General features: G+C 42.1%; 1 protein-coding gene across 2 annotated transcripts in view; it reads right to left on the reverse strand.

Moving 5' to 3' along the window:
- Window positions 1–254: 254 nt before the first annotated feature.
- enkur (enkurin, TRPC channel interacting protein) overlaps window positions 255–26,106 on the reverse strand; it is a 35,352-nt gene continuing 9,500 nt past the window's right edge. Inside the window, exons 2-5 of one of the 2 annotated variants that reach the window (XM_072574969.1) lie at window positions 18,149–18,294; window positions 15,533–15,753; window positions 2,906–3,052; window positions 255–816 (exon numbers count right to left, since the gene is read on the reverse strand). In XM_072574969.1, coding sequence (XP_072431070.1) covers window positions 643–816; window positions 2,906–3,052; window positions 15,533–15,753; window positions 18,149–18,227 — 621 coding nt within the window. In that variant the 5' untranslated portion in view covers window positions 18,228–18,294 and the 3' untranslated portion in view covers window positions 255–642. The remainder of the gene's footprint in view (window positions 817–2,905; window positions 3,053–15,532; window positions 15,754–18,148; window positions 18,295–26,106) is intronic. The other variant, XM_072574968.1, reaches the window with a different exon arrangement.

Here is a 26,106-nt window from a genome sequence, read left to right on the forward strand (position 1 = left end):
CTGCTCATAATATAACTGTTGGTTTATCCCTTGCATTGTCCTGATGAGTGCAAGATGGACAACCTCAACAAAACGTGTCTTTTTTCAGCAATACTCAAGTTTGGTACTACCAAATAACTATACTTGATTTACTTCCATGATATTTTTTCCACAAGTTTGAACAATGAACACCAAGTCACTTTCTTTTGTACATGTTGCACTATTAAAGTTTATCAATACCTATAGGTTGGTGACTTTTGAAGCTCAGTTAATTCAGCATGCCATATCAAAGCTTGCTTCTCCAAATGCAAAAATCAGTGACAGTTTCTCAGAATAAACCATTGTTATTGATATATATTGAATATTTAAAATTTGTACAATACATTGTCATTAACAACAATTCCTTGTCAAATTAAGAAAAAGGAAAATCTTTGATAATAAATTTAAATTGTAACTTTGTTCACTTAGAGTCATAGTCATAGATAAATCGCAACTTTGTTCAGTTGTCACAAACTCTTCATTTTTGTGCTTACATAAAGAATGCATTTAAGTATGAAATATGTAGAAATTTTATATGGGCAAATACTAGCATCAAAAATGGGACAATATTTGCATAATAATACATTTTTGAAAAAAATCGAAAAAGCAACATTATCTTGGACTTTAGTTTCGTGGAATGTAGATAAATTTATGTTTCTCAAACATGTCAATGTCCTGTTCTAGTTTTTTCATTTTGGTCTCAAGTACTTCCTTGTGGATTTGCTTCGAATGAGTGTCTATCAAAATGGAAAGACTTTGATAGGCATGATTCAGCTCTGCCCAATTCCTCTTTAGTCCCTAAAATAGACCCAGAAAAAGAAAAGCAAACTAATCAATACTTTGATTAAAATTAGAATGATTTTTGTTTAACAGTTAAATTAGTTTAATTATTTCAATGCTATTTTATGTACCCTTAAAAGCAGAGCTCATTAGTTATGACCCCTTAAACCATCCTTCTTTAAAATCACAGGATGTAGGCCAAGTCAATATTTATTGTGCATTCCTAAATTGTCCTTGAGAAGGTGGTGATTAGCTACCTCTTGAACCACTGCAGTCCTTACTTTAGACTTCATAACAATATAGTACAATCTACAGCTTGCAAAGCCATTTTAGAAGGCTATGGGTGTGGAGACATGTAGGCCAGACCAGATAAGGATAACAGGTTTCAAAACCAGAGAGGTTCTTATTGACATTTAACGATGGTTACCATTAGACTAGCTTTTTAATTCCAGATTTTTTATTACAGTGAAATTTCATCACCTGCTGTGGGGCATTATCTCAGGTCTGTTGATTAGTAGTGTAGTGACATTATCAATATTCCACCACTTTTCCGCTCTCCTACTTAAGAGAATAGTTTATGGTGATGATATAAATATGCAAATATTAAACTTGGTTGACAACTAACCACCACCTTTTCCAGAACAATTAGGGATAGGCAATAAATGCTGGCCTAGACAATGACACCACATCTCATGAACAAAAAGACAATTTGGTTGAACAAAACAATTATTATTTTGAATATAGCAAGGAATTGCATTGGTTTCCTATTTTTCACAGATCTTGCCTTATGTTCTTCTTTTCACTTGAAATCTATTTGTTCCAAGCCTGATGAAAGGGAGAACGTAAGGAAGACCTTTTGATGTAGCATATGGAGTGCAAGTTCATAGTTCCTTGAATGTGGAGTCGCAGGAAGATAGGATAGTGAAGAAGGCATTTGGTATGCTTTCCTTTATTGGTCAGAGTATTGAGTACAGGAGTTGGGAGATCATGTTGCAGCTGTACAGGACATTGGTTAGGCCACTGTTGGAATATTGCGTGCAATTCTGGTCTCCTTCTTATCGGAAAGATGTTGTGAAACTTGAAAGGGTTCAGAAAAGATTTATAAGGATGTTGGAGGATTTGAACTATAGGGAGAGGCTGAACAGGCTGGGGCTGTTTTCCCTGGAGTGTTGAAGGCTGAGGGGTGACCTTATAGAGGTTTACAAAATTATGAGGGACATGGATAGGGCAAATAGGCAAAGTCTTTTCCCTGGGATCGGGGAGTCCAGAACTAGAGGGCATAGGTTTAGGGTGAGAGGGGAAAGATCTAAAAGAAACCTAAGGGGTAAAGTTTTCATACAGAGGGTGGTACGGTTATGGAAAGAGCTGCCAGAGGAAGTGGTGGAGGCTGTTACAATTACAACATTTAAAAGGAATTTGGGTGGGTATATGAACAGGAAGGGTTTGGAGAGATATGGGCCAGGTGCTGGCAGGTGGGACTAGATTAGGTTGGGATGTCTGGTCGGCATGAACGGGTTGGACCAAAGGGTCTGTTTCAATGCTGTACATCTCTATGACTCTGTGACTGGGACCTTGCTGTCTTTGAATGTGATGTGACAGAGATGTTCAATGATACCAAAATTAAATTTTGGTATCATTAATAAACTTGTAATGCTACAGGAACAGCATCTGGGAATAGGGCTGACTAGATTGTAGGACAGAGAGGTGGCATGGATTCGAAAGGTCAAATATCCTCTTTCTGTGCCAAAATGACACTATGAACTGCGATTGCAAATGCGAATGCATGGACTAAGGACTAAAAGCATGAATTGGAAGTTGTAGGAGGTGCTGACGAGATGCTAGACAATAAAAAGACTAACATGAACGGGGAAGGAGATTGGGATAACTGTAAATTGATGATAATGGAAAAAGTGTACCATTCTGAAACCATACAGGAGCTGGAGAAATCAGTGAGTATTAGCTGCACTGGGAGAATTGCAAGGTAACAGAATGGCGAAAAAGACTTAATGATCTCATTAGCTTATATCTTTCATATCTTTTCTATTTTGAAATTTTAGCCAGATATCTGTTTCTTTGATGATATTAGGAAGTGGTAATCATTGCTAACCGACAACACGCTGTTCCGCTCCTCTTCTGTCAACATCTTCATGGAACCTTGTCGTATACGCTCTTTTACATAGGCATCATATTCTTCTTGTGCTTTCTTCTCCTCTTCAGACTGCTTAATTAGATAATCTGGGATTTTTCCAAAGTCCTGCAAATAAAATTAGCCCAGAGTACTAAGCATCCATTTTATGAATTAACATTTCATGTCTATTTGGATAACTGGAATCACAGATATAGGATTCTGGAATATTTCTGTTGACTTCAAACATTAAGTAAACATTTATACATAGCATGCAATTCCTGTCTACAAAAGGAATTTTACTTCATATCAAAAGTTAACTATGTAAAATGATAGTTAAACATTTCTAATTAGAATTTCAATGTTAAACATTCATTTACCTGTCATGTTTATAACAATTACCTGTCAGACCACTATGAGATGCTGTAATAGGACTACTAATACTAAATCACACTTTTGTAATAATTACTTGTTGTAGCACTAGGTGGCATTGTAAATCACTCAAATACTCTTGGGGGAAAAAAGTTCTAACACTTCTTTTCATCCCTGGCTAAAATTTTAGTATCCAAAATAAACTAGATAATTATTTGAAATTTTATATATCTCACATTAATGGTTTAACATATCCACTGATATACTGCCATTTTTTAATGTCCGCATTACAATTTTTAGTTGAAAGTCTCAGCCTCTCTTAAAAGATTGGACTTCGACGGAACTTTTCTTCTGCTTAATCCTTTGGCTTAGTTAGCTAAAGGTAGATTTTGAATTTTAAACAGCTACAGTGTGCTAAATGTCCTGGAATGCATCAGCAGCAACTCAATCTGTTTGAACATTTTCTACAGCTTTTAGTTGCTTTTGCCCACTTGTTTTTCACAATATTTGAAAAACTGCAGGTCAAAGCTTCATTCAGATTCAGTTTGTACAAACCTAAGAGAAAGAATGAAGTAAGAAGAGGCAATGATAAATAATAGGTTAACTGCTTGCACATGCATTTGTTTCATGTTCCATAAATTTCAGAAGATACCTTGGAGCGAGAGCTCAAGCAATAACTGCAATGGTCAAACTAGAAGTAAAATAAGTAGGGTTGGTATGGCTGAAGTTCAATACTTTCTGAAGAAATGGTGGAGTTGTCAGTGCAGAAAGTTAACAGTCAAGTGGATATCAGTTTGGATATTGGTGGAGCTAGGAATTAGTGAATTAAAGTGGTGCTGAATCAAGAACCTGACAAGATCCTATTGCTAGAGTTTAACCAGGGTGGATTTGTATGCAAATAGGGTAACCTGTGGAGCTATGGAGTAAAGGAATTTAAATATTGTAAGATGCAATTAACTTTATCAGCCAGTACAGAGGTTTCCTAAGTATTTTCTGCCAAGATGAGAGCATAGCAGGGATTAATTGAACTGTTAAACAAAGTAGCAACAAACTCAAAACATGTGATATCTTCAGTGCAAGGCCTTATTCAAATAGCTCTGAGTCACATTCAATTCAAAATTTAATTCTCTTTCTCTGTAAACAGATGCTGCCAGTCAGGCTGAGCATTTTCAGCACTTTCTGTTATTATTTCAGTGAAAGGCTTTTGTGTGCTTGCAGGTTTAGATGTGAGAGTTTAATTTCACTGTTTTGAGTGTCATTTCCTACATTTTGGAAACACTTTGAATTACCTTAAGAGTTTACTCATCTTCATCTTAACTTCCCTGAACCTGAACTACATCATGGGAGCAAAAATCAACGAGGTAAAAACAATAACTGCAGATGCTGGAAACCAGATTCTGGATTAGTGGTGCTGAAAGAGCACAGCAGTTCAGGCAGCATCCAAGGAACAGCAAAATTGACCTTTTGGCCGAAACGTCGATTTTGCTGCTCCTTGAACTGCTGTGCTCTTCCAGCACCACTAATTCAGAATACATCATGGGAGCAACAACTTAATGCAGCAATGACCTGAACTTCTGATGAGAAGCAGCAGGAGGAATCACAGCAGTATCAGCAAGAAATGCAAAAATTGCAAGAGCGCTAACAGTGGCAGAATTCTCTGCGGTCAGCTAACACTCCATAAGACAGTAGGGATGGAGGATGGATGTTGAGAGTGCTCCAGTTTGAAGGAGATGATACTCCCAGCACAGAGCGTACAAGCAATAAGCATCCTCAACATGATGGAACAATAGTGCTTCATCAACAGGTTGGCATCTGTAGGGTCATGGAAGGAGACCTGCTTCCAAGACTGCCAGGTGGTCAAGCATTCCAGTTACCATCCAGATTATCATTGCCTTGAATGTCTTGCAGTTGATTCTCTAGTTCCTGCTAGAGATGTGCTAGTGTTTTCTCCAGAATCTCACATTTTGCTGCCTTTAAATGTATTTCTCGTGACACTAATGCCTTATTTCTGAAAGCCATCATTTTATTACATCTTGATGTGACCAATAAAAGATGGCTGTCAGCTTCACTGCATTGATTGGTTTTTCACAGGTTCAGAGGGAATTACTGGTTCAACACATCTGGTATTCCATGTTTTTCAGTTCAGCCAGAGGTATTTATCAATTGCAAGAGACTTAACTTAAGGTTTTGAAGGATATGGTCCAAATGCTGGCAAGTGAGACTAATTTAGTTTAGAAAACTTGGTCGCCATGGAGTAGGTGGACTGAAGGGTTTGTTTCCGCACTGTCTGACTCCATGACTCTATCTAGGAACCCTTTTGGTAAAACCAAGCAGATAAACTACACCACCTATGTGGCCCCAAGGGCAGTAATAGAGCAACAGATCTGTAGGTGCCATTTACTATACCCTATTAAAGACACCCAACAGTCATGGTCAACATCACCTTGTAAAACTGCAGCTAAAGCAAAAGAAAATACAGAACGATTGCCCATCTCCTCAGAGGAGCCAGATGTGACTATTATGCCTGAAACCACTGGCAGAGAAGCCTCTGTCAAGAAGGCATGCTTTCCTGATCTGTGTACACAAGGAGGTCTGACAGTCCCATAAGAAGAGTGCTCAGCCCTTAATTCAAATAATTTCTACAGTCAATATTGCAACCATCAACCTCATATCCTTTCACCCTTAACACGAAATCATAACCATTCATGGTACCATACATACTATGTACGGTCAATGAGAATTTCAAACAAAATGTTATAGTGCAGAGGGAAGCCACTTGGGTCATTGTATCTGCACCAGCTATCCATTGTGACTGTGTGCCAATCTTCTGCCTTTTCATTTTTTTATACCTGTTTGTGGGATGTGGATGTTGCTGGCTAGCCAGCATTTTATTGCCCATCCCTAGTTGCTCCCAAGAAGGTGGTGGTGAGCTGCCACCTTGCAATTTTGCAGGACACTCTTGTGATCTTTTCTATTTAAATAATAATCGAATGTCCTTTTGAATGCCTCAGCTGAACCTGCATCCAACATAGTTCCAGGAAGTACATTCAAACCACTCTTATATGAAAAAGTTTTTTTCTCTCACCTCTTGTTTGTTTTCTTGCAAATCATTTCAAATATAAGCCATAGCTATTAATTTAACCTGGGGCAGTGTTTGTAGAGGAATAAGACAGTGTTATTTTCTGGGTCTGTAGATTGTGAAGGAGCAAAAATGGCCTTTGCAGTGATTTGTACTTCTTGTCAGATGTGGGAGTTTAAAGAGAGTTTAAGTGTTACTGCGGATTATATCTGCCAGAAATGCTGTTGGATGCGAATATTATCAGATCGAGTGGATCAGTTGGAGAGACAGATAGAAGCAATGAGGAATTTGCAACAGAAACGGTATGTGATGGATGGCAGTTAGAGGAAGGGGGGAAAGTCTCAGATACAGTCACATAGATGGGTTAACTCCAGGAAGGGTGAGAGAGGTCGGCACCTAGGGCAGGAGTCTTTTGTGGATATATCCATTTCAAACAGGTAAGCTGTTTTGGAAAATGTAGGGGGTGATGGATTCTCAGGGGAACGTAGCATGAACAGCCATGTTTCCAGTATTGAGACTGGCTCTAATGCAACGAGAGGTACATCGGCTTCCAAGAGATCAATTGTGTTAGGGGATTCTGTAGTCAGAGGTACAGACAGATGTTTCTGTGGCCAGCAGAGAAAAAGCAGAATGGGGAGTTGTTTCCCTGGTGCCAGGATCAAGGATGACTCAGAGAGGGTGCAGAATGTTCTCATGGGGAAGAGGGGCCAGCAAGAGGTCATTGTCCACATTGGAACCAACGATATAGGAAGGGAAAAGGTTGAGATTCTGAAGGGAGATTACAGAGAGTTAGGCAGAAATTTAAAAAGGAGGTCCTCAAGGGTAGTAATATCTGGATTACTCCCAGTGCTATGAGCTAGTGAAGACAGGAATAGGAGGATAGAGCAGATGAATGCATGGCTGAGGAGTTGGCGTATGGGAGAAGGATTCACATTTTTGGATCATTGGAATCTCTTTTGGGGTGGAAATGACCTGTAAAGAAGGACGGATTGCACTTAAATTGGAAGGGGACTAATATACTGGCAGGGAGATTTGCTAGAACTGCTTGGGAGGATTTAAATAGTAAGGTGGGGTGGGACCCAGGGAGATAGTGAGGAAAGAGATCAATCTGAGACCAGTACAGCTGAGAACAGACGTGAGTCAAACAGTCAGGGCAGGCAGGGACAAGGTAGGACTAATAAATTAAACTGCATTTATTTCAAAGCAAGGAGCCTAACAGGGAAGGCAGATGAACTCAGGACATGGTTAGGAACATGGGACTGGGAGAGCATAGCAATTACAGAAACATGGCTCAGGGACGGGCAGGACTGGCAGCTTAATGTTCCAGGATACAAATGCGACAGGAAGGATAGAAAGGGAGGCAAGAGAGGAGGGGAAGTGGCATTTTTGATAAGGGATAGCATTACAGCTGAGCTGAGGGAAGATATTCCCGGAAATACATTCAGGGAGGTTATTTGGGTGGAACTGAGAAATAAGAAAGGGATGATCACCTTATTGGGATCGTATTATAGACTCCCCCAATAGTCAGAGGAAAATTGAGAAACAAACTTGCAAGGAGATCTCAGCTACCTGTAAGAATAATAGGGCATTTTAACTTTCCAAACGTAGGCTGGGACTGCCATAGTGTTAAAGGTTTAGATGGAGAGGAATTTCTTAAGTGTGTACAAGACAATTTTCTGATTCAGTATGTGGAGAAGGTGCAAAACTAGACCTACTCTTGGGAAATAAGGCAGGGCAGGTGATTGAGGTGTCAGTGGGAAGCACTTTGGGGCCAGTGACCATAATTCTAATCATTTTAAAATAGTGATGGAAAAGGATAGACCAGATCTAAAAGTTCTAAATTGGAGAAAGGTCAATTTTGACGGTATTAGGCAAGGACTTTCGAAAGCTGATAGGAGGCAGATGTTTGCAGGTAAAGGGACAGCTGGAAAATGGGAAGCCTTCAGAAATGAGATAACAAAAATCCAGAGAAAGTATATTCCCATCAGGGTAAAAGGGAAGGCTGGTAGGTATAGGGAATGCTGGATGACTAAAGAAATTGAGGGTTTGGTTAAGAAAAAGAAGGAAGCATATGTCAGGTATAGACAGGATAGATTGTGTGAATCCTTAGAAGAGTATAAAGAAAGTAAGAGTATACTTAAGAGGGAAATCAGGAGGGCAAAATGGGGACATGAGATAGCAATGGCAAATAGAATTAGGGAGAATCCAAAGGATTTTTACAAATATATTAAGGACAAAAGGGTAACCAGGGAGAGAATAGGGCCCCTCAAAGATCAGCAAGGCGGCCCAAATGTGGAGCCACAGAAAATGGGGGAGATACTAAATGAATATTTTGCATCAGTATTTACTGTGGAACAGGATATGGAAGATATAGACTGTAGGGAAATAGATGGTGACATCTTGCAAAATGTCCAGATTACAGAGGAGGAAGTGCTGGATGTCTTGAAACGGTTAAAAGTGGATAAGTCCCCAGGACCTGATCAGGTGTACCCAAGAACTCTGTGTGAAGCTAGAGAAGTGATTGCTGGGCAAAAGCAATGACTGCAGATGCTGGAAACCAGATTCTGGATTAGTGGTGCTGGAAGAGCACAGCAATTCAGGCAGCATCCAAGGAGCTTCGAAATCTATGTTTCGAGCAAAAGCCCTCCCAGCACCACTAATCCAGAAAGTGATTGCTGGGCCTCTGGCTGAGATATTTGTATCATCGTTAGTCACAGATGAGGTGCCGGAAGACTGGAGGTTGGCAAATGTGGTGCCACTGTTTAAGAAGGGTGGTAAAGACAAGCCAGGGAACTATAGACCGGTGAGCCTGGTGGGCAAGTTGTTGGAGGGAATCCTGAGGGACAGGATGTACATGTATTTGGAAAGGCAAGGATTGATTAGGGATAGTCAACATGGCTTTGTGTGTGGGAAATCATGTCTCACAAACTTGATTGAGTTTTTTGAATAGGTAACAAAGAAGATTGATGAGGGCAGAGCAGTGGACGTGATCTATATCGACTTCAGTAAGGCGTTTGACCAGGTTCCCCATGGGAGACTGATTAGCAAGGTTAGATCTCATGGAATACAGGGAGAACTATCCAGAACTGGCTGAAAGGCAGAAGACAGAGGATGGTGGTGGAGGGTTGTTTTTCAGACTGGAGGCCTGTGACCAGTGGAGTGCCACAAGGATTGGTGCTGGGCCCTCTACTTTTTGTCATTTGCATACATGATTTGGAAGCGAGCATAAGAGGTACAGTTAGTAAGTTTGCAGATGACACCAAAATTGGAGGCGTAGTGGACAGCAAGGAGGGTTACCTCAGATTACAACAGGATCTGGACCAGCTGGGCCAATGGGCTGAGAAGTGGCAGACGGAGTTCAATTCAGATAAATGAGAGGTGCTGCATTTTGGGAAAGCAGATCTTTGCAGGACTTATACACTTAATGGTAAGGTCCTAGGGAGTGTTGCTGAACAAAGAGACCTTGGAGTGCAGGTTCATAGCTCCTTGGTATGCTTTCCTTTATTGGTCAGAGTATTGAGTAAAGGAGTTGGGAGGTCATGTTGCGGCTGTACAGGACATTGGTTAGGCCACTGTTGGACTATTGCATGCAAATCTGGTCTCCTTCCTATCAGAAAGATGTTGTGAAACTTGAGAGGGTTCAGAAAAGACTTACAAGGATGTTGCCAGGGTTGGAGGATCTGAGCTACTGGGAGAGGCTGAACAGGCTGGGGCTGTTTTCCCTGGAGCGTTGGAGGCTGAGATTAGATTAGATTAGATTACTTACAGTGTGGAAACAGGCCCTTCGGCCCAACAAGTCCAAACCGCCCCACCGAAGCGTAACCCACCCATACCCCTACATCTACATCTACCCGTTACCTAACACTACGGGCAATTTAGCATGACCAATTCACCTGACCTGCACATCTTTGGACTGTGGGAGGAAACCAGAGCACCCGGAGGAAACCCACGCAGACACGGGGAGAACGTGCAAACTCCACACAGTCAGTCGCCTGCGGTGGGAATTGAACCCGGGTCTCTGGCGCTGTGAGGCAGCAGTGCTAACCATTGTGCCACCATGCTGCCCATAAGGTGGTGACCTTATAGAAGTTTATAAAATTATGAGGGGTATGGATAGGATAAATAGACAAAGTCTTTTCCTTGGGGTCAGGGAGTCCAGAACTAGGGCGAGGCGGAGAGATATAAAAGAGACCTAAGGGGCAACGTTTTCACGCAGAACGTAGTACGTGTATGGAATGAGCTGCCAGAGGATGTGGTGGAGGCTGGTACAATTGCAACATTTAAATGGCACTTGGATGTGCATATGAATAGGAAGGGTTTGGAGGGATATGGGCCGAGTGCTGGTAGGTGGGACTAGATTGGGTTGGGAAATCTGGTCGGCATGGACGTGTTGGACTGAAGGGTCTGTTTCCATGCTGTACATCTCTATGACTGTAAATACATGCTGTCTCATGCTCGATCCTTCTATCAGCAAGGACAGTTTCTCCCTATCTACTTCGCTCAGCTCCTTCATGATTTTGAAAACTTCAATAATGTGATGTCCTCTTAGACTTCTTCTCTCCAATAATCGCAATCTAAATTTATAACTGATGTTTCTCATCCTTGGAACCATTCTTACAAGTATTTTCTGTACTCTCCCCAACACATTTACATCCTCCCTACAATTTGATGCATAGAACTGTACAAAACGAGGCACAAGTCAGGAGTGTGATTGAATAATACCCACATTTCTGGATCAGTGCCACTCCATTAACATTCAAAAAGCTCAAAGCCATGCAGGATAAAGTAGCCTACTTGGTTGGCATTACAACAACCACAATAACTGTCACTCTTTCACTACCAACCACAGTGGCAGCAGTGCGTACCATCTACAGAACGCAATGGAACAAGTCCCTAGGGTTTCTTATACAGCACCTTCTAAACTCATATCTTCTACCACCTAGAAGGACATGCAGCAGATATATGAGAAAACAATCACCTGCAAGTTCCACTTTGAGCCATACACTATCTTAACTTGGAACTATATTGATATTGGGCGGCATAGTGGAACAGTGCTTAGCAATGCTGCCTCATAGTACCAGGGACCTGGGTTTGATCCCAGCCTGGGATGACTGCCTGTGTGGAGTTTGCACGCTTTCCTAGTGCCTGTACGGGTTTCTACCAGGTGGTCTGGTTTCCTCCCACAGTCCAAATATATACAGCTTAGGTGGATTGGCAATGCTAAATTGTGCAGGCTGGATGGATTAGCTGTGGCAAATGCAGGGTTACGGGGATTGGGCGGGTCTGAATAAGATACTGTTTGGAGGGTTGGAGCAGGCTCGATGGGCAGAATGGCCTCTTTCTGCACTGTAGTGATTCTGTGATTTCTTTACTATTGTTAGGTCAAAATTCTGGAACTCCCTTTCTAACAGCTCGATGACAGTCTCCAAAACTTATGGTTTAAGAAGGCAGCACATCACACCTCTTTCTCAAGAACTGGGGACATGCAAGAAATACCAGTCTAGTCCAATGTGGACTACATGCCATTAATGAATTAAAGAAACCTGCCTATGGCTTTAGAAAAGCATACTGCTTGCACAAATGCTTGAAACACAAGTCGTATTAACATAAATTGGACCACAAAGTGCATAGATAAAGAATGGGACCATTGTTAATTAAATGAAGATAAATGTTACATTCATTTACTGTCTCTCAATCTCAGGACATTCCAATTAAGCAGTTTTGAAGTGCAGCGAATAATGTACTGCAATACAGGAAAAATTGACAACTAATTTGCATACAACAAGGCTCCACTGATTATTGACATAAATACATTATTGAGTTAAAAGATGAGAATTGAAAGACAAATAGTAGCCAGACTAATTTCTTCTTTGAAAATGTGGAGGAATGATGGCAATTCTGACATAGCAATTATTTAATACTGTACTGAGGTGTCAGCATAGGTTAAAAGTTCAACGCTCTAAAGTGAGGTTTGCATCCATGATCCTCTGGTTTAGAGGCAAAAGCACTAGCTATTAGAGAAGCATGTCACATTGACAGTCTTATCTCCCTATCAGCAACACATCTCTCTTCCACAATTCCATTGGCCCCGTATTACATTTTCTGTAGTGTTTCTGAAAATTGAAGTTGTTGCATTATCTGCATTTGAAAGCAATTATCATAAATAGAACACCTGCCAGTTAATAGTCCATCTAAATCTTTATTTTCTGGAGCAGAGAATAATGTGCACAAGGAAAAAGTGTACCATTTCGAGAAGAAAAAGGAAGCATCAAGGCTGGCCAACATCTCTGTCTCAGGCTTGCTGCAGTGATCCAGCGAAGCTCAGGGGAAAATGGAAGAACAACACCTCATTTTCCACTTGGGGACCCTGCAGCTCCCTGGATCAATATCAAGTTCAATAATTTTAGGGCCTGAACTCCCCCATGTCCTAGCTCCCTACCACACACACCAGGCCTTGTTATCACATAGTCTGCCATTACACACTACCTATTGTTAGCCACTAACAGTCTCCATAAACAGCTCTTCACCCTCCCAGATCGTTATTGATTCCTGTGTCTGTCCAACTGTTTTCTCTCTCTTTGTGCTCTATCCCTACATTAGCTCCTCCCTATCTTCTGCATACATATCAACATTTTCCTACCTAGCAACAATTCAGAGGAAGGTTCACCAGACTCAAAACATTACTTTTGATTTTTCTTCACAGATGCTGCCAGACCTGCTGAGCTTTTCCAGCAATTTCTGTTTTGTTTCTGAACAGACATGAGCAGGATGCTTTATTATTCCGAACAGACAAATCAGAGAGGTAAAGGGAGATAAAAGATTCGAAGAGAGCTATCGATTCAAGATGGCGATGAGATAAATTGCTTATGGTGCTTGGTGTTTATAGTTTTCTGAAATTTTGGTTATTTGAAATACCACCCATCATTACTCAGTAACATATTCTTCACAATTTAGAGTACAGTCTCCTAAAATAGATATTTCTTGTATACCTCATTGAGAAATTTAACAGCTCCATTGTGGTTTCTGACTCAGTGGCTTTGGCATGACACCTTCCTTACTCAAGTACCAGCCCACACATATCCACTTAGGAGGTGATAAAAAATGAGATCAAAAGCACAGATATGGATCTGCTTGTGAAAATATCTTCTGCTGTAAACACTAGTAAAAGGGTCCTTTGTAAGGTTGAGTATTGACGATCATTACATAGTCTTCTGAAAATTATTAATATTTAGCATACATTTTCAGATTCTGTATCATAAGAACTACTACAAGTTTGTAAATTTTTTTGATAGCACGGCATTATGTTGTATGACTTACATTCGTGAGATTGGTTTACAAATCAAAAACTACACTATAGATTTTTCAAAGTTAGTTCACATCAGCCTGTTATTTGAGCAGTTGTATAAATACCTTTAAGGTCTTACCTTGAGTAGCATGCTAGCTGTGATATTAATCGGCTTGGTCCCTCCTCTACTGCTTTAGTTTCATCCCCAAGATATACCAATTACAAGTTATTTCCTTTCATGGTTTGCTCGCTATCAGTTTCCTTTTCAAACTTTGTAACAAATATTGAAAAAGTATGGACTTATTATGGATAGACAGCACGGATTTGCACAGGGAGGTAGTGTCTCACAAACCCAATTAAGATTTTTAAGGAAATGACAAAGATGATTGATGAGGGCAGGGCAGTGAATATTTTCTGCATGGACTTTAGCAAAGGCCTTTGACTAGGTTCCTCATGGCAGGCTGGTCCAGAAGGTGATGTCACATGGTGACTTGGTAAGTTGATAAGATGGATACAGAATTGGGTTGGTCATAGCAGACAGTAGTGGTGGAAGGGTGTTTTTCTGACTGGTGATCTGTGATCAGTGGCATTCTGCAGGGATCAGTACTGGGAGATCTGTTGTTGTTAATAGATATGGAGAGGATGGTAGGTAGTCTGATGAGTAAGTTTGAGGACAACACAAAGATTGTGGGAGCTGTGGAGAGTGAGGAAGATTCCTAGAGGATACAGCAGGATGTATATAGGCTGGAGACTTAGCAGAAAAATGGCAGATAGAATTTAATGTGACGTGATGCATTTTGGAAGATCTACTGCAGGAGGAAAATTTACAGTAAATGGTAAAACCAACAGAAGCAATAACAGAATATTTTGTTCTAAGAAACTATCCAAAAATACGCTATGATCTCCTTATTTAGGCTACCTTTGTTCTGTCATGATTATTGCTTACTTTTCTGAAAGTCTCTCATTATTTCTTCCTTTATGCTCTACTGTATCATGTAGTGACAGTTAAGGGGTCGTGCATCACTTCCAGGAGTGACTTTTTGCCTTCATCACTTTTCATCTTGACCGAAACAATTTTTGAATTCTGGTTTCCTGAATTTCTATTCTGTTATTTATTAACTAACAAAGCCATCCCTCTACATTTTCCTAGCTTCATGTACGCCTAAATTTCCTGCAACTTTAAGATTCAGGCCTCAATCCATAAAAATCTGCAGCCTTGCTTCAATACAGTGGGAGTTTCCAGCATGATCTTTCTGAAAAGTAATCTAAATGTTAAGGGGAAGAAATTATTTCTCAAAGTTTTGATAATTTGAAATATTTTAAACTGTTGTGGTGATATAGGATGGTAGACTGGGGTGGCACAGCGGATCAGTGGCTGGTGCTGCTGCTTCACAGGACCAGGGACCCGGGTTTGATTCCTAGGTGACTGTCTGCATGGAGTTTGCACGTTTTCCCCGTGTCTGCTTGGGTTTCCTCCGTATGCTGCAGTTTCCTCCCGCAGTCCAAACATGTGCAGATCAGGTGGTTTGGCCATGCTAAATTGCCCATAGTGTCCAGGGATGCTCAGGCTAGGTGCACTAACCATGGGAGATGCAAGGTTACAGGTACTTGGTAGGGTGATGGGTCTGGGTGGGATGCTCTGTAAAGGGTCAGTGTATACCTGATGGGCAGAATGGCCTGTTTCCACACTGCAGAGAATCTATGACAAGATAAATTGAACATTTGAAAGACAGACTTTTGTGCAAGGGATGGAAAATATTTGGTACATCAGAAGTATGTAAAAAGATTCCTTGAGGTGAAGGATTTTAAAACTTATACAAAAAGGTAATAAAAACACAGCAAATAATCCATTCCAATGTATCAATGCACAAACCTTTCTGTAGAGAAGTGTTGGAAGAAGCCCTGATGGTTCCAACAAGATTTTATTTCCTTTTCTAGTATCAACAATGATTGGCACAGGTTTCTTGGGGACTTGCATCTGAACGTCAACTACGTTGGCTTGAACAAAGTTTTTCTTGGTGCGAAGTCCCATTAGTGGTTTGTCAGATGGGATAGAAGATTTAATTCCTTCTACAGGTACTTTGTAAGGTTTCCCTGTGAAATGAAACAGATTTTTTCCTGAAATGATGCAGATTATGGATTTATTTCATGACTGCCAATGTTCAGCAATGGCTCGAAAAGAGATGCAATGTGATATTTCTCCACCCAAAGGCTGGCTGGGAACTGACACATCACACCTACCTGTGGAAATAAATTAATTTACAGAAAAATACTGCAAGCTTTAATTACTTTCTAACAAGTGTAGGCACTGCCTGATGTCGTGCTAAGCAATGTAAATTTCTTAGTCTGTGCTAAATTAGCTGATCTCAATTATGACAATGGATCATTTCTCTTAATCCTACATCCTTGAAGTAGAGGGAGTGAGTTAGTAAAAAAAAAAGCAGAAGTGTGGGAGGAATCTTGACTTCATCAGTAAAAGTAGCTTATTGAAATGGCATCATTTATTAATAATACTGAAATTGCTCTCAAAACCATCATAACTTGAAAATTTATATGAAATTGGCTGTAATAGGCAAAGTGCCTCATTATTTCAGCTTTAACTGGCAAAAAAAACTTCATCAGCTGCTAGCCAGGATCCAATTCCATAGTGTAAGGTTTGAACTCAGTTTGTGTGTGAAGATGACAACAATAAACTGGTCGTCCTCAATCATGCACTAATATGTGTCAGTAAAGACCAACTTGAATCAAACTAAGGGATGGCACAAAGAACAAGAGTCAGTTGCTGAGCCTTTCTTCTCACATGACACATCATTATAAACTCAGCTCAGTACTAATGACTGCAGAGCTTAGACCCATTAAAAGATAAATTTTTGCAGAATGATAAATATTACAGAACAGGGGGAAGCTCTTCAGCCCCAATGCTGCCACTTACTTCTGTAATCTTGTTCCCCTTCAGACCTTTACATATTCTTTCTATTTGTATATTTATTCCAATCCCTTTTAAATGATATTCTATACTCTACCTCAATAGCCATTATGGTGCAACAACTTCTGGTCTAATTGTCCTCAGTGCTAAAAGCAACTTTGTGCTTTGGTTCTTCAAATTAGATGCTCAGTCTCCATCCCCTTGCTCCAATCGCCATTCATAAGAGGAATCTATTTATGCAAAGTAAAGACTCTGGATTTTACTCACCTTTGTTTGCCCTTCTCTTGGTATTATTAACAATCATATAGTGCTGTCACTGCTTCTGCCTTAGCAAAATACTCCTGGCTCCAACATCAACTTCATTTCACTGCTGCATCTCTCTTCACTCCTCCCAGCTTGACCCCAAACCTCCTGTTATTCAATTTTCTAAACCACTGTTTCCACCTCCCCGATCCAATTTCTAGGCTTTGTTCTTTCCTCACCTGTGCCCCATGCAGTTCTTAAAGTACCTCTCCATTCCTTGTTATCTGACCAAATCATATTTCAAATCACTCTTGCTCACCCTCATCTCTTGAATGTAACCCTTCTCCTTTTCATTCTATCCTCCAATTCACCAGACATCCTCTTTTCTATTGTCTCATGTGTTATCTCCTCTACTTTTTAAAAGGTGGGATAAATGAATTAGATCATTGACCTCACTTAACAGAATAAAATCCTCAATGAAATGACCTGCTTGTTCTCTTTGCTCCTCTCAATAATCACGTTTCCACACTTCTATCCTCTCACCACTTTCTCTTTTATTGACTGTAAACTCCAACAATCACTGCAACCTTTTCTCCTGACTCCATATTACTTAACCCTGGCCCCCAAGTCTCCCTAACCTTTAATTCATTCTTCCTTCCTTCACTAATCCCTATTTCTAGAATCTTTCTTCCCTCATCCCATTCCCTTCCCCTCAATGGTATAACCATTCTGCAGTCACTCTCCTCCAAACAGTAGTTCCCATTTGCCCTCACTATTCCAAATTCCTTAGCTTTGTCCAGAATGTAAATGCCACAGTTAGAAGTAGGATCTGACTTTATTTGATACTCTACAAGAAAAGTAACATGTGGAGAAGAAAATCAGCTTGCACATACAATGTAAATGCAATATGCCCAATAAAAATTGAAAGCTGTCATGCTGTCCATTATGAGTAATGAAAAACAACAGTTCAATAAATTGTTGACACTCAAAATGGGCATTAATTTCTAGCCACACTTGTGTTATCATAAATGAATTAAATTAAATATCAGCCAACTCTGTAGCTTGTGGACTAAATCCACATTGATACTATCAACAAGGAGTAGATTACAGTCTGTGGTTTTCCAAATATTAAAATTGATCTGTGAAAATCTCATGCTGTGGGTCAACTCATGGAGAAATCACCCACGTGTGGTTTTGAATTCTGTGAAAACAATTCGCTACTTCAAGGTGAATGACCCTTCTAAAAAGAACATTAATTTTAGCTTACAGTTAAGATATTGGAGATAAGAAACTATTTTGCAATATTTTACAGAGACTTACGTTCTGGTAGCTTTTGTTCCTTGGAATGCTTCAATAGATGGTGCTTTGGACAAGGAGGCTCAACTTTGGGCAAACCCATCGTCTTGTGTGCTGATTTCTTAGAATCCCAGTCTTTCTGTACAATGTTCCGTTGTTTTGAACGATAACTGACAAAAGAAAAAAAATCTTCAATTTTTTTGAGCATTTTCATGTCAACAAAGCAACAGCTGTAATTTTGGCACAATACCAGAAGCTGTCACAAAGTTAGTCCCTTTTTTTTCTAAAAGCTGTTCCTTGGCTCAAGGAGACTCTGTCCTTGATTTCTTTCAGAGGGGTAATAAACCAGGATGGGCTCAGATCAGTCTGGTTTGGAATAGAGATGAAAAGGATTTTGAGAGGCTTTTTGTTTAAATGTAAACAGATGAGACTTCAGGCCAAATTGGTCATGCTTTAGAAGTGACATGTATAAAGAGAGTGGTCAGCTCTCTAGCTAGCTGAGCAGTTTTAGTTCAGCCTTGAACTGGTTGGAAGTTCAACAGGGAGCTGTGTGGAAACTCTCTCTCTCTTTCTGTCCTTTAAATTCAACCCCTTAAGCATGTGTTCCATCTAAACCGGTTTTTAAAGGGAGTTTGCTTCTTGGGACTGTTGTGTATATTTGGAACAGCATAATTAAGTCTAGTTGGATAGGCAGAGGTCTGTAGGGGTTCTTTATTCTGTTCTTTGTGTTTCATTGTGTAATTTTGTGAATAAATGCTTGTCTGTTTTAAAATCTAGGAGCCAACCTAGCGAACTTGATCTGGGTAATTTTTTACAGTACACTTAACGAAACAAATTGCAAAGTTTTGGTCTGAGCTGCCAGTTTAAGAATGTTTTGAGTGGTCTGGCTCAGTCCATAACAGATTGGAGGCTCTTTGCGGGATTTTAAACAGTGAGTGGTAGGTGCTAGCGTCTTTATTTCAGGTGTTGGTTTGGTTGGGTAGACAAGGCTTGGGATAGTAATGAAAGGCTGATGAAGAGCTTTCTCCCAAAACGTCGATTTTCCTGCTCCTTGGATGCTGCTTGACCTGCTGTGCTTTTCCAGCACCACTCTGATATAGACTACTGCTTGGGATAGTAATGGCTCTTTCAGTCACCAAATGTTTTCTGGAAGTGGATGCAGTGACTTTGCAAGTTTTGCAATAAGTGAATAAGACCAAGTTGCAAGAATTAGCAGAAAGGCTGGAATTGGAACTGCTTGCTTCTGTGAGAAAAGGAGAGATAATTACAGCAGTAGGTCAGCATTTAAACTTCCTGGAGAAACCATCAGAATCTATAGAGATGGCAAGAATTCAACTGCAAATGAAATAGCTTGAGTTAGAGGCGAGAGATAAGGAAAGGGCAGCAGAAATGAAACAGTTACGATTAGAAGCAGAAGAGAAGAAGAGAGATCAGCAGAACAGAGGAAAAAAGAGAGAGCTTTTGAACTTCAAAAACTGACACTTAAAAAGGAAAGTTAGCTAAAAGGGCTGAAGGTAACTTCAGTGAGGAAGTTGTGCAAAGTCATGTGGAAGAGTAAGGTTAGCTGCTGAAGTGGCTGATGATTATGAGCATAAAACACGGTTTGGCTTCCAGAATCAATTTCAGTCCATGAGGAATAGAAATTGGGGCAAAGAAAAATTCTCATGTGGAAAGGGAAAGGTAGATCTCAGTGAAGATCATAAAGGTAACTTATAGGGTAAAAAAGAAACCTTTGAGGGGGACAAAGTAGTTAAAAAGCTCCAGTGTTTTCATTGTAATAAATTGGGCAACATGAAATCACAGTGTTGGTGGGCTAGGAGAAAGCCAGATGTAGGAAAACCAGATAAGCCTGAAAGTGTTGTTGGAACTAGTAACAAAAAGCACAAGGGAAGTTAGGCAACAGCCACAGAGTGTACAAGATGATCAGAGGTTGTTCAACTGGCTCAAAGGAAGAAGACAGAGGGTGCTGGTGGAGGGTTGTTTTTCAGGCTGGAGGCCTGTGACCAGTGGAGTGCCACAAGGATTGGTGTTGGGTCCACTACTTTTCATCATTTATATAAATGACTTGGATGTGATCATAAGACATATAGTTAGTAAGTTGGCAGGTGTAGTGGACAGCGAAGAAGGTTATCTCAGATTACAAAGGGATTTTGATCAGATGGGCCAATGGGCTGAGATGTGGCAGATGGAGTTTTCTTTAGATAAATGTGAGGTGCTGCATTTTGGGAAAGCAAATCTTAGCAGTGTATAAGTCCTGCTTATACACTTAATGGTAAGGTCCTCGGGTGTGTTGCTGAACAAAGATACCTTGGAGTGCAGGTTCATAACTCCTTGAAAGTGGAGTCGCAGGTAGATAGGATAGTGAAGGTGGTGTTTAGTATGCTTTCCTTTATTGGTCAGAGTATTGAGTACAGGAGTCGGGAGGTCATGTTGCGGCTGTACAGGACATTGGTTAGGCCACTGTTGGAATATTGTGTGCAATTCTGGTCTCCTTCCTATCAGAAAGATGTTGTGAAACTTGAAAGAGTTCAGAAAAGATTTACATGGATGCTGTCAGGGTTGGAGGATTTGATTTATAGGGAGAGGTTGAAAAGGCGAGGACTGTTTTCCCTGGAGGCTGAGGGCATGGATAGGATAAATAGGCAAAGTCTTTTCCCTGGGCTGGGGGAGTCCAGAACTAGAGGGCAGAGGTTTAAGGCGAGAGGGGAAAGGTATAAAAGAGACCCAAGAGGCAGCTTTTTCACTCAGAGGGTAATACATGCATGGAACGGGCTGTCAGAGGAAGTGGTGGAGGGTATTACAATTGTAACATTTAAAAGATGTCTGGAACTAGATTGGGTTGGGATATCGGAGCTGAAAATGTGTTGCTGGAAAAGCGCAGCAGGTCAGGCAGCATCCAAGGGACAGGAGAATCGACGTTTCGGGCATCAGCCCTTCTTCAGGAATGCCTGAAACGTCGATTCTTCTGTTCCTTGGATGCTGCCTGACCTGCTGCACTTTTCCAGCAACACATTTTCAGCTCTGATCTCCAGTCCTCACTTTCTCCTCTGGGTTGGGATATCTGGTCGGCATGGATAAGTTGGACCGAGGGGTCTGTTTCCATGCTGTACATCTCTATGACTATGACTCTATGAGTAGCCTCCAAAGGGATCACAACAGCTGGTCATTGCACTATATTCCATCCAGTTTTGTTCACCATTTCTCTGATAATGATGCAGATGAAAAGCAAGTCTTGGAAAACATCTAGACTTAGGCTGATAAGCAGAGGGTATTACAATGCCAATGTCACTGAAAACATTTTTAAAAAGATAGATTTTCAAGCAACTAATACATAGAACTGAAGGACAAGGCTAGACATTTAAAAGATTTTACAGTAAATATGCTGACAAAGCTGTCTCTAAAATTGTCTGTGGAAATAGAAATAGCCATTTTGTCTTTCCTGTGAATACAACACAAAGAAACTGGAAATCTTCTTTGTTTAAATGATGGAAAATTGCAGGGTATCCATTTCATGGCTGCAGAGATCTCTCTCATATCAGCCTCTTGTTTGTTACAATTCCAGTAAAGTCTGCAACTTTTATAAAAAGATGAATTTCCCCAGCAACTGGCAGGAGGAACCAAAAAGAAAAAGCTTTTAAGAATTGTTTTTTACCAGAAATGTAAAAATTAATACTGATTAAAAATTACTGAGTGACAACTAATACATTAATCTAAATAAAGCATGTTTTTTTCCGTTCACAAAATATGTTTCACTGTCCACCATACTTTGGGGAGATCTGTAGCATTACAAGATCAGTTCCACAGTCACTCCCAACTCTGCAATGAGATTTCATTTCTCCCTACCACACCAAATTCCTGTTCAAACACCAGCTGTCTTTTTAACATCTTTTCACAATAGAAAAAGTGCCACCCAACTCAATGGGTTCTGTTCAAGTTTCTCCTCTAATGACAACCAGATCATATGGGTATGTCTCTGAGCTGAAGTGTTTATCTAGAATTCCATGCTTTGTTTTGAGTCAAAAGTATGTTTCATAAGAAAAGTAATATTTACTTCTCAAATGACAGACAATAACCATCTCCAATAAAGAAAGCAGCATAACTATCTTCTTGACATTCAACAGCATTATCATCAGCAAATCCAGAAGAATTAATATCCGAATGATTTTATTGATCAGAAAACTTAACGGGACTAGCTGCATCAATATCATGACTTGTGCCAAATGACTCACCTCAGCCCAAATACCTAGAGTTATAGAGACAAATATCATGGAAACAAACCCTTTGGTCCAAATCGTCCATGCCGACCAGATATCCAACACAATCTAGTCGCATTTGCCAGCACTTGGCCCACATCCCTCTTCACCATTTCTATTCATATACACATCCAAATGCCTTTTAAATGCTGCAATTGTACCAGCCTCCACCACTTCCTCTGGCAGCTCATTCCATACACGTACCACCCTGGGTGAAAACGTTGCCCCCTAGGTCCCTTTTATATCTTTCCCCTCTCACCCTAAACTTATGCCCTGTCGTTTTGGACTCCCCCACTACAGGGAAAAGATCTTGTCTATTTATTCTATCCATGCCCTTCATGATTTTATAAACCTCTATAAGGTCACTCCGCAGTCTCCGACGCTCCAGGGAAAACAGCCCCAACCTATTCATCTTTTCCTTATAGCTCAAATGCTCCAACCCTATAAACATCCTTGTAAATCTTTTCTGAACCCTTTCAAGTCACACAACATCCTTCCGATAGGAAGGAGACCAGAATTGCATGCAATATTCCAACAGTGGCCTAACCAACGTCCGGTACAGCTGCAACATGGCATCCCAATTCCTGTATGCAATACTCTGACCAATAAAGGAAAGCATATCAAACACCTTCTTCACTATCCTATCTACCTGCAACTCTACTTTCAAGGAACTATGAACACTGCCCAGGATCTTACCATTAAGTGTATAAGTTCTGCTCTGATTTGCTTTTCCAAAATGCAGCACCTCGCATTTATCTAAATTAAACTCCATCTGTCACCTAGCAGCCCATTGGCCCATCCGCTCAAAATCCTGTTGTAAAATGTCCTTCACTGTCCACCAAATCTCCAATTTTGGTGTCATTTGGAAACTTACTAACTATACCTCCTATGTTTACATCGAAATCATCTATTTAAACGATGAAAAGCAGCACACCACTGGTCCCAGGCTTCCAGTCTGAAAAGCAACCTGTTCACCACTACTTCACAACATTCAGATGATCCAAAACTACACTGTACAAAGCTATACACTTGAATGGCAAACCACTCCCCCTCGTTAAACAATCTAAAATTCCATAAGCTTTCTTCTCCACCCTCCATTATTTTCCTTCTCATACCACATTCCTATTCACTCCCTTGTTCTTTATGCTTTCTGCTTTTGACTCAATTTCTGTCAATCCATCCTGTGAGTCTCCTTTCATTCTCCCACCCACCTCGCTCTGCCTTTGTACCACTTGCCCATCCTCCCTTTCGGCACTATATGTCTTCCACAGTCCAAAGTTATCAAACAAAGTCCCTCTCTTCATAATCATATCTCTTTCCCTCACACACTTTTCCAAACTCTTCACACCATCCTTGCCGCTCTCTTCCCAGCCCTTATTGCCTCGGTCCAAACTCCCCCCTCTCTCTCCTCCCCCCCCCATTCCCTCCCCCACCAAAACCCTTTCTCTCTCTCTATCCTCCCTCCCCTCATTCCCTCGCACCAAACTCCCTCGCTCTCTGACTGCCCCCCCAGTCCCTCGCTCCAAACTCTTCCTCTCTCTCTGTGTTCTCCCTTTCCTCATTCCCTCGGTCCAAACTCCATCTCTCTCTGTCTTCCCTCTCCTCATTCCCTTGCTCCAAACTCCCTCTCTCCAAACTCCCTCTCTCTCTGTCCTCCCTCTCCTCATTCCCTCGCTTCAATCTTGCTCTCTCTCTCTCTGTCCTCCGTCCGCTCAATCCATCGCTACACACTCCCCCTGTCTCTGTCCTCCCTCTCCTCATTCTCTCGCTTCAAATTCCCTCTCTCTGTTTTCCCTCCCCTCAATCCCTCACTCAACACTCCCTCCCTGTCCCCCCGCCCTCACTCCCTCACTCTCCTCATTCCCTTGCTCTAAATCTCCCTCTCTCTCTGTCCTCCCTCCCCTCATTCCCTTGCCGCACACTCCCTCTCTCTCTGTCCTCCCTCTCCTCATTCCCTCACTCCACACTCCCTCTCTCTGTCCTCCCTCCGCTCATTCCCTCGCTTCAAACTCGCCCCTTTCTGACCTCCGTCCCTCATTCTCTTGCTCCAAACTCCCCCTCTCTCTGTCCCCACTCCACTTATTCCCTCGCTCCACACTACCTCTCTCTCTCTCTGTCCTCCCTCCCCTCATTCCCTCACTCCACACTCCCTCTCTCCCCCCTCTCCGCTCATTCCCTCACTCCACACTCCCTCTCTGTCCCCTCTCCGCTCATTCCCTCACTCCACACTCCCTCTCTCTGTCCTCCCTCCCCTCAATCCCTCGCTCCACACTCCCTCCCTCTCTGTCCCCCCGCCCTCATTCTCTCACTCCCTCCCTCTCTGTCCTCCCTCTCCGCATTCCCTTGCTCTAATCTCCCTCTCTTTGTCCTCCCTCCCCTCATTCCCTTGCCTCACACTCCTTCTCTCTGTCCTCCCTCTCCTCATTCCCTCACTCCACACTCCCTCTCTGTCTTTACCCCCTCCCCTCACTCCCTCTCTCTGTCCTCCCTCCCCTCATTCCCTCACTCCACACTCCCTCTCTCTGTCCTCCCTCCACTCATTCCCGCACTCCACACTCCCTCTCTCTCTCTGTCCCCTCTCCGCTCATTCCCTCACTCCACACTCCCTCTCTCTGTCCTCCCTCCCCTCATTCCCTTGCTCCACACTCCCTCCCTCTCCTCAATCCCTCGCTTCAAACTCCCTCTGTCGTCCCTCCCCTCAATCCTTCACTCCAAACTCCCCCTTTCTCTGTCCTCCCTCCCCCTCTCTGTCCCCCCTCTGCTCATTCCCTCACTCCACATTCCCTCTCTCTCTGTCCCCCCTCCGCTTATTCCCTCACTCCACACACTCCCTCTCTCTCTCTGTACTCCCTCCCCTCAATCCCTCGCTCCAAACTCCCTCTTTCTCTGTCCCCCCTCACCTCAATTCCTGGCTTCAAACTTCCTCTCTCTCTGTCCTCCCTCCCCTCAATCCCTCACTCCAAACTTCCTCTCTCTGTCCTCCATCCCCTCATTCCCTCACTCCCTCCCTCTCTGTCCTCCCACCACTCATTCCCTCACTCCACACTCCCTCTTGGTCCTCCCTCTACTCATTCCCTCGCTAAAAACTCCCTCTCTCTCTGTCCCCCTCCCCTCATTCCACACTCCCTCTCTCTCTGTCCTCCCTCCCCTCATTCCCTTGCTCCACACTCCCTCCCTCTCCTCAATCCCTCGCTTCAAACTCCCTCTCTCTGTCGTCCCTCCCCTCAATCCTTCACTCCAAACTCCCCCTTTCTCTGTCCTCCCTCCCCTCATTCCCTCAGTCCAAACTCCCTCTCTCTGTCCTCCCTCCCCTCATTCCACATTCCCTCTCTGTCCTCCCTCGCCTCATTCCCTCGCTAAAAACTCCCTCTCTCTCTGTCCCCCTCCCCTCATTCCCTCACTCCACATTCCCTCTTTCTCTCTGTCCCCCCTCTGCTCATTCCCTCGCTCCACACTCCCTCTCTCCCTCTGTCCGCCCTCCGCTCATTCCCTCGCTCCAAATGCCCTCAATCCCTCACTCCACATTCCCTTTCTGTCCTCCCTCCCCTCATTCCCTCACTCCACACTCCCCTCTCTGTCCACCCTCCCCTCATTTCCTCACTCCACATTCCCTCTCTCTCTCTGTCCTCCCTCGCCTCATTCCCTCACTCCAAACACCCTCTCTCTGTACTCCCCCCTCAATCCCTCGCTCCAAACCCGCCCCCTTCTGACCTCCCTCCCCTCATTCTC

Source organism: Chiloscyllium punctatum, chromosome 8 (assembly GCF_047496795.1).
Source record: "Chiloscyllium punctatum isolate Juve2018m chromosome 8, sChiPun1.3, whole genome shotgun sequence".
In the NCBI taxonomy this organism is placed as follows: Eukaryota; Metazoa; Chordata; class Chondrichthyes; order Orectolobiformes; family Hemiscylliidae; genus Chiloscyllium; species Chiloscyllium punctatum.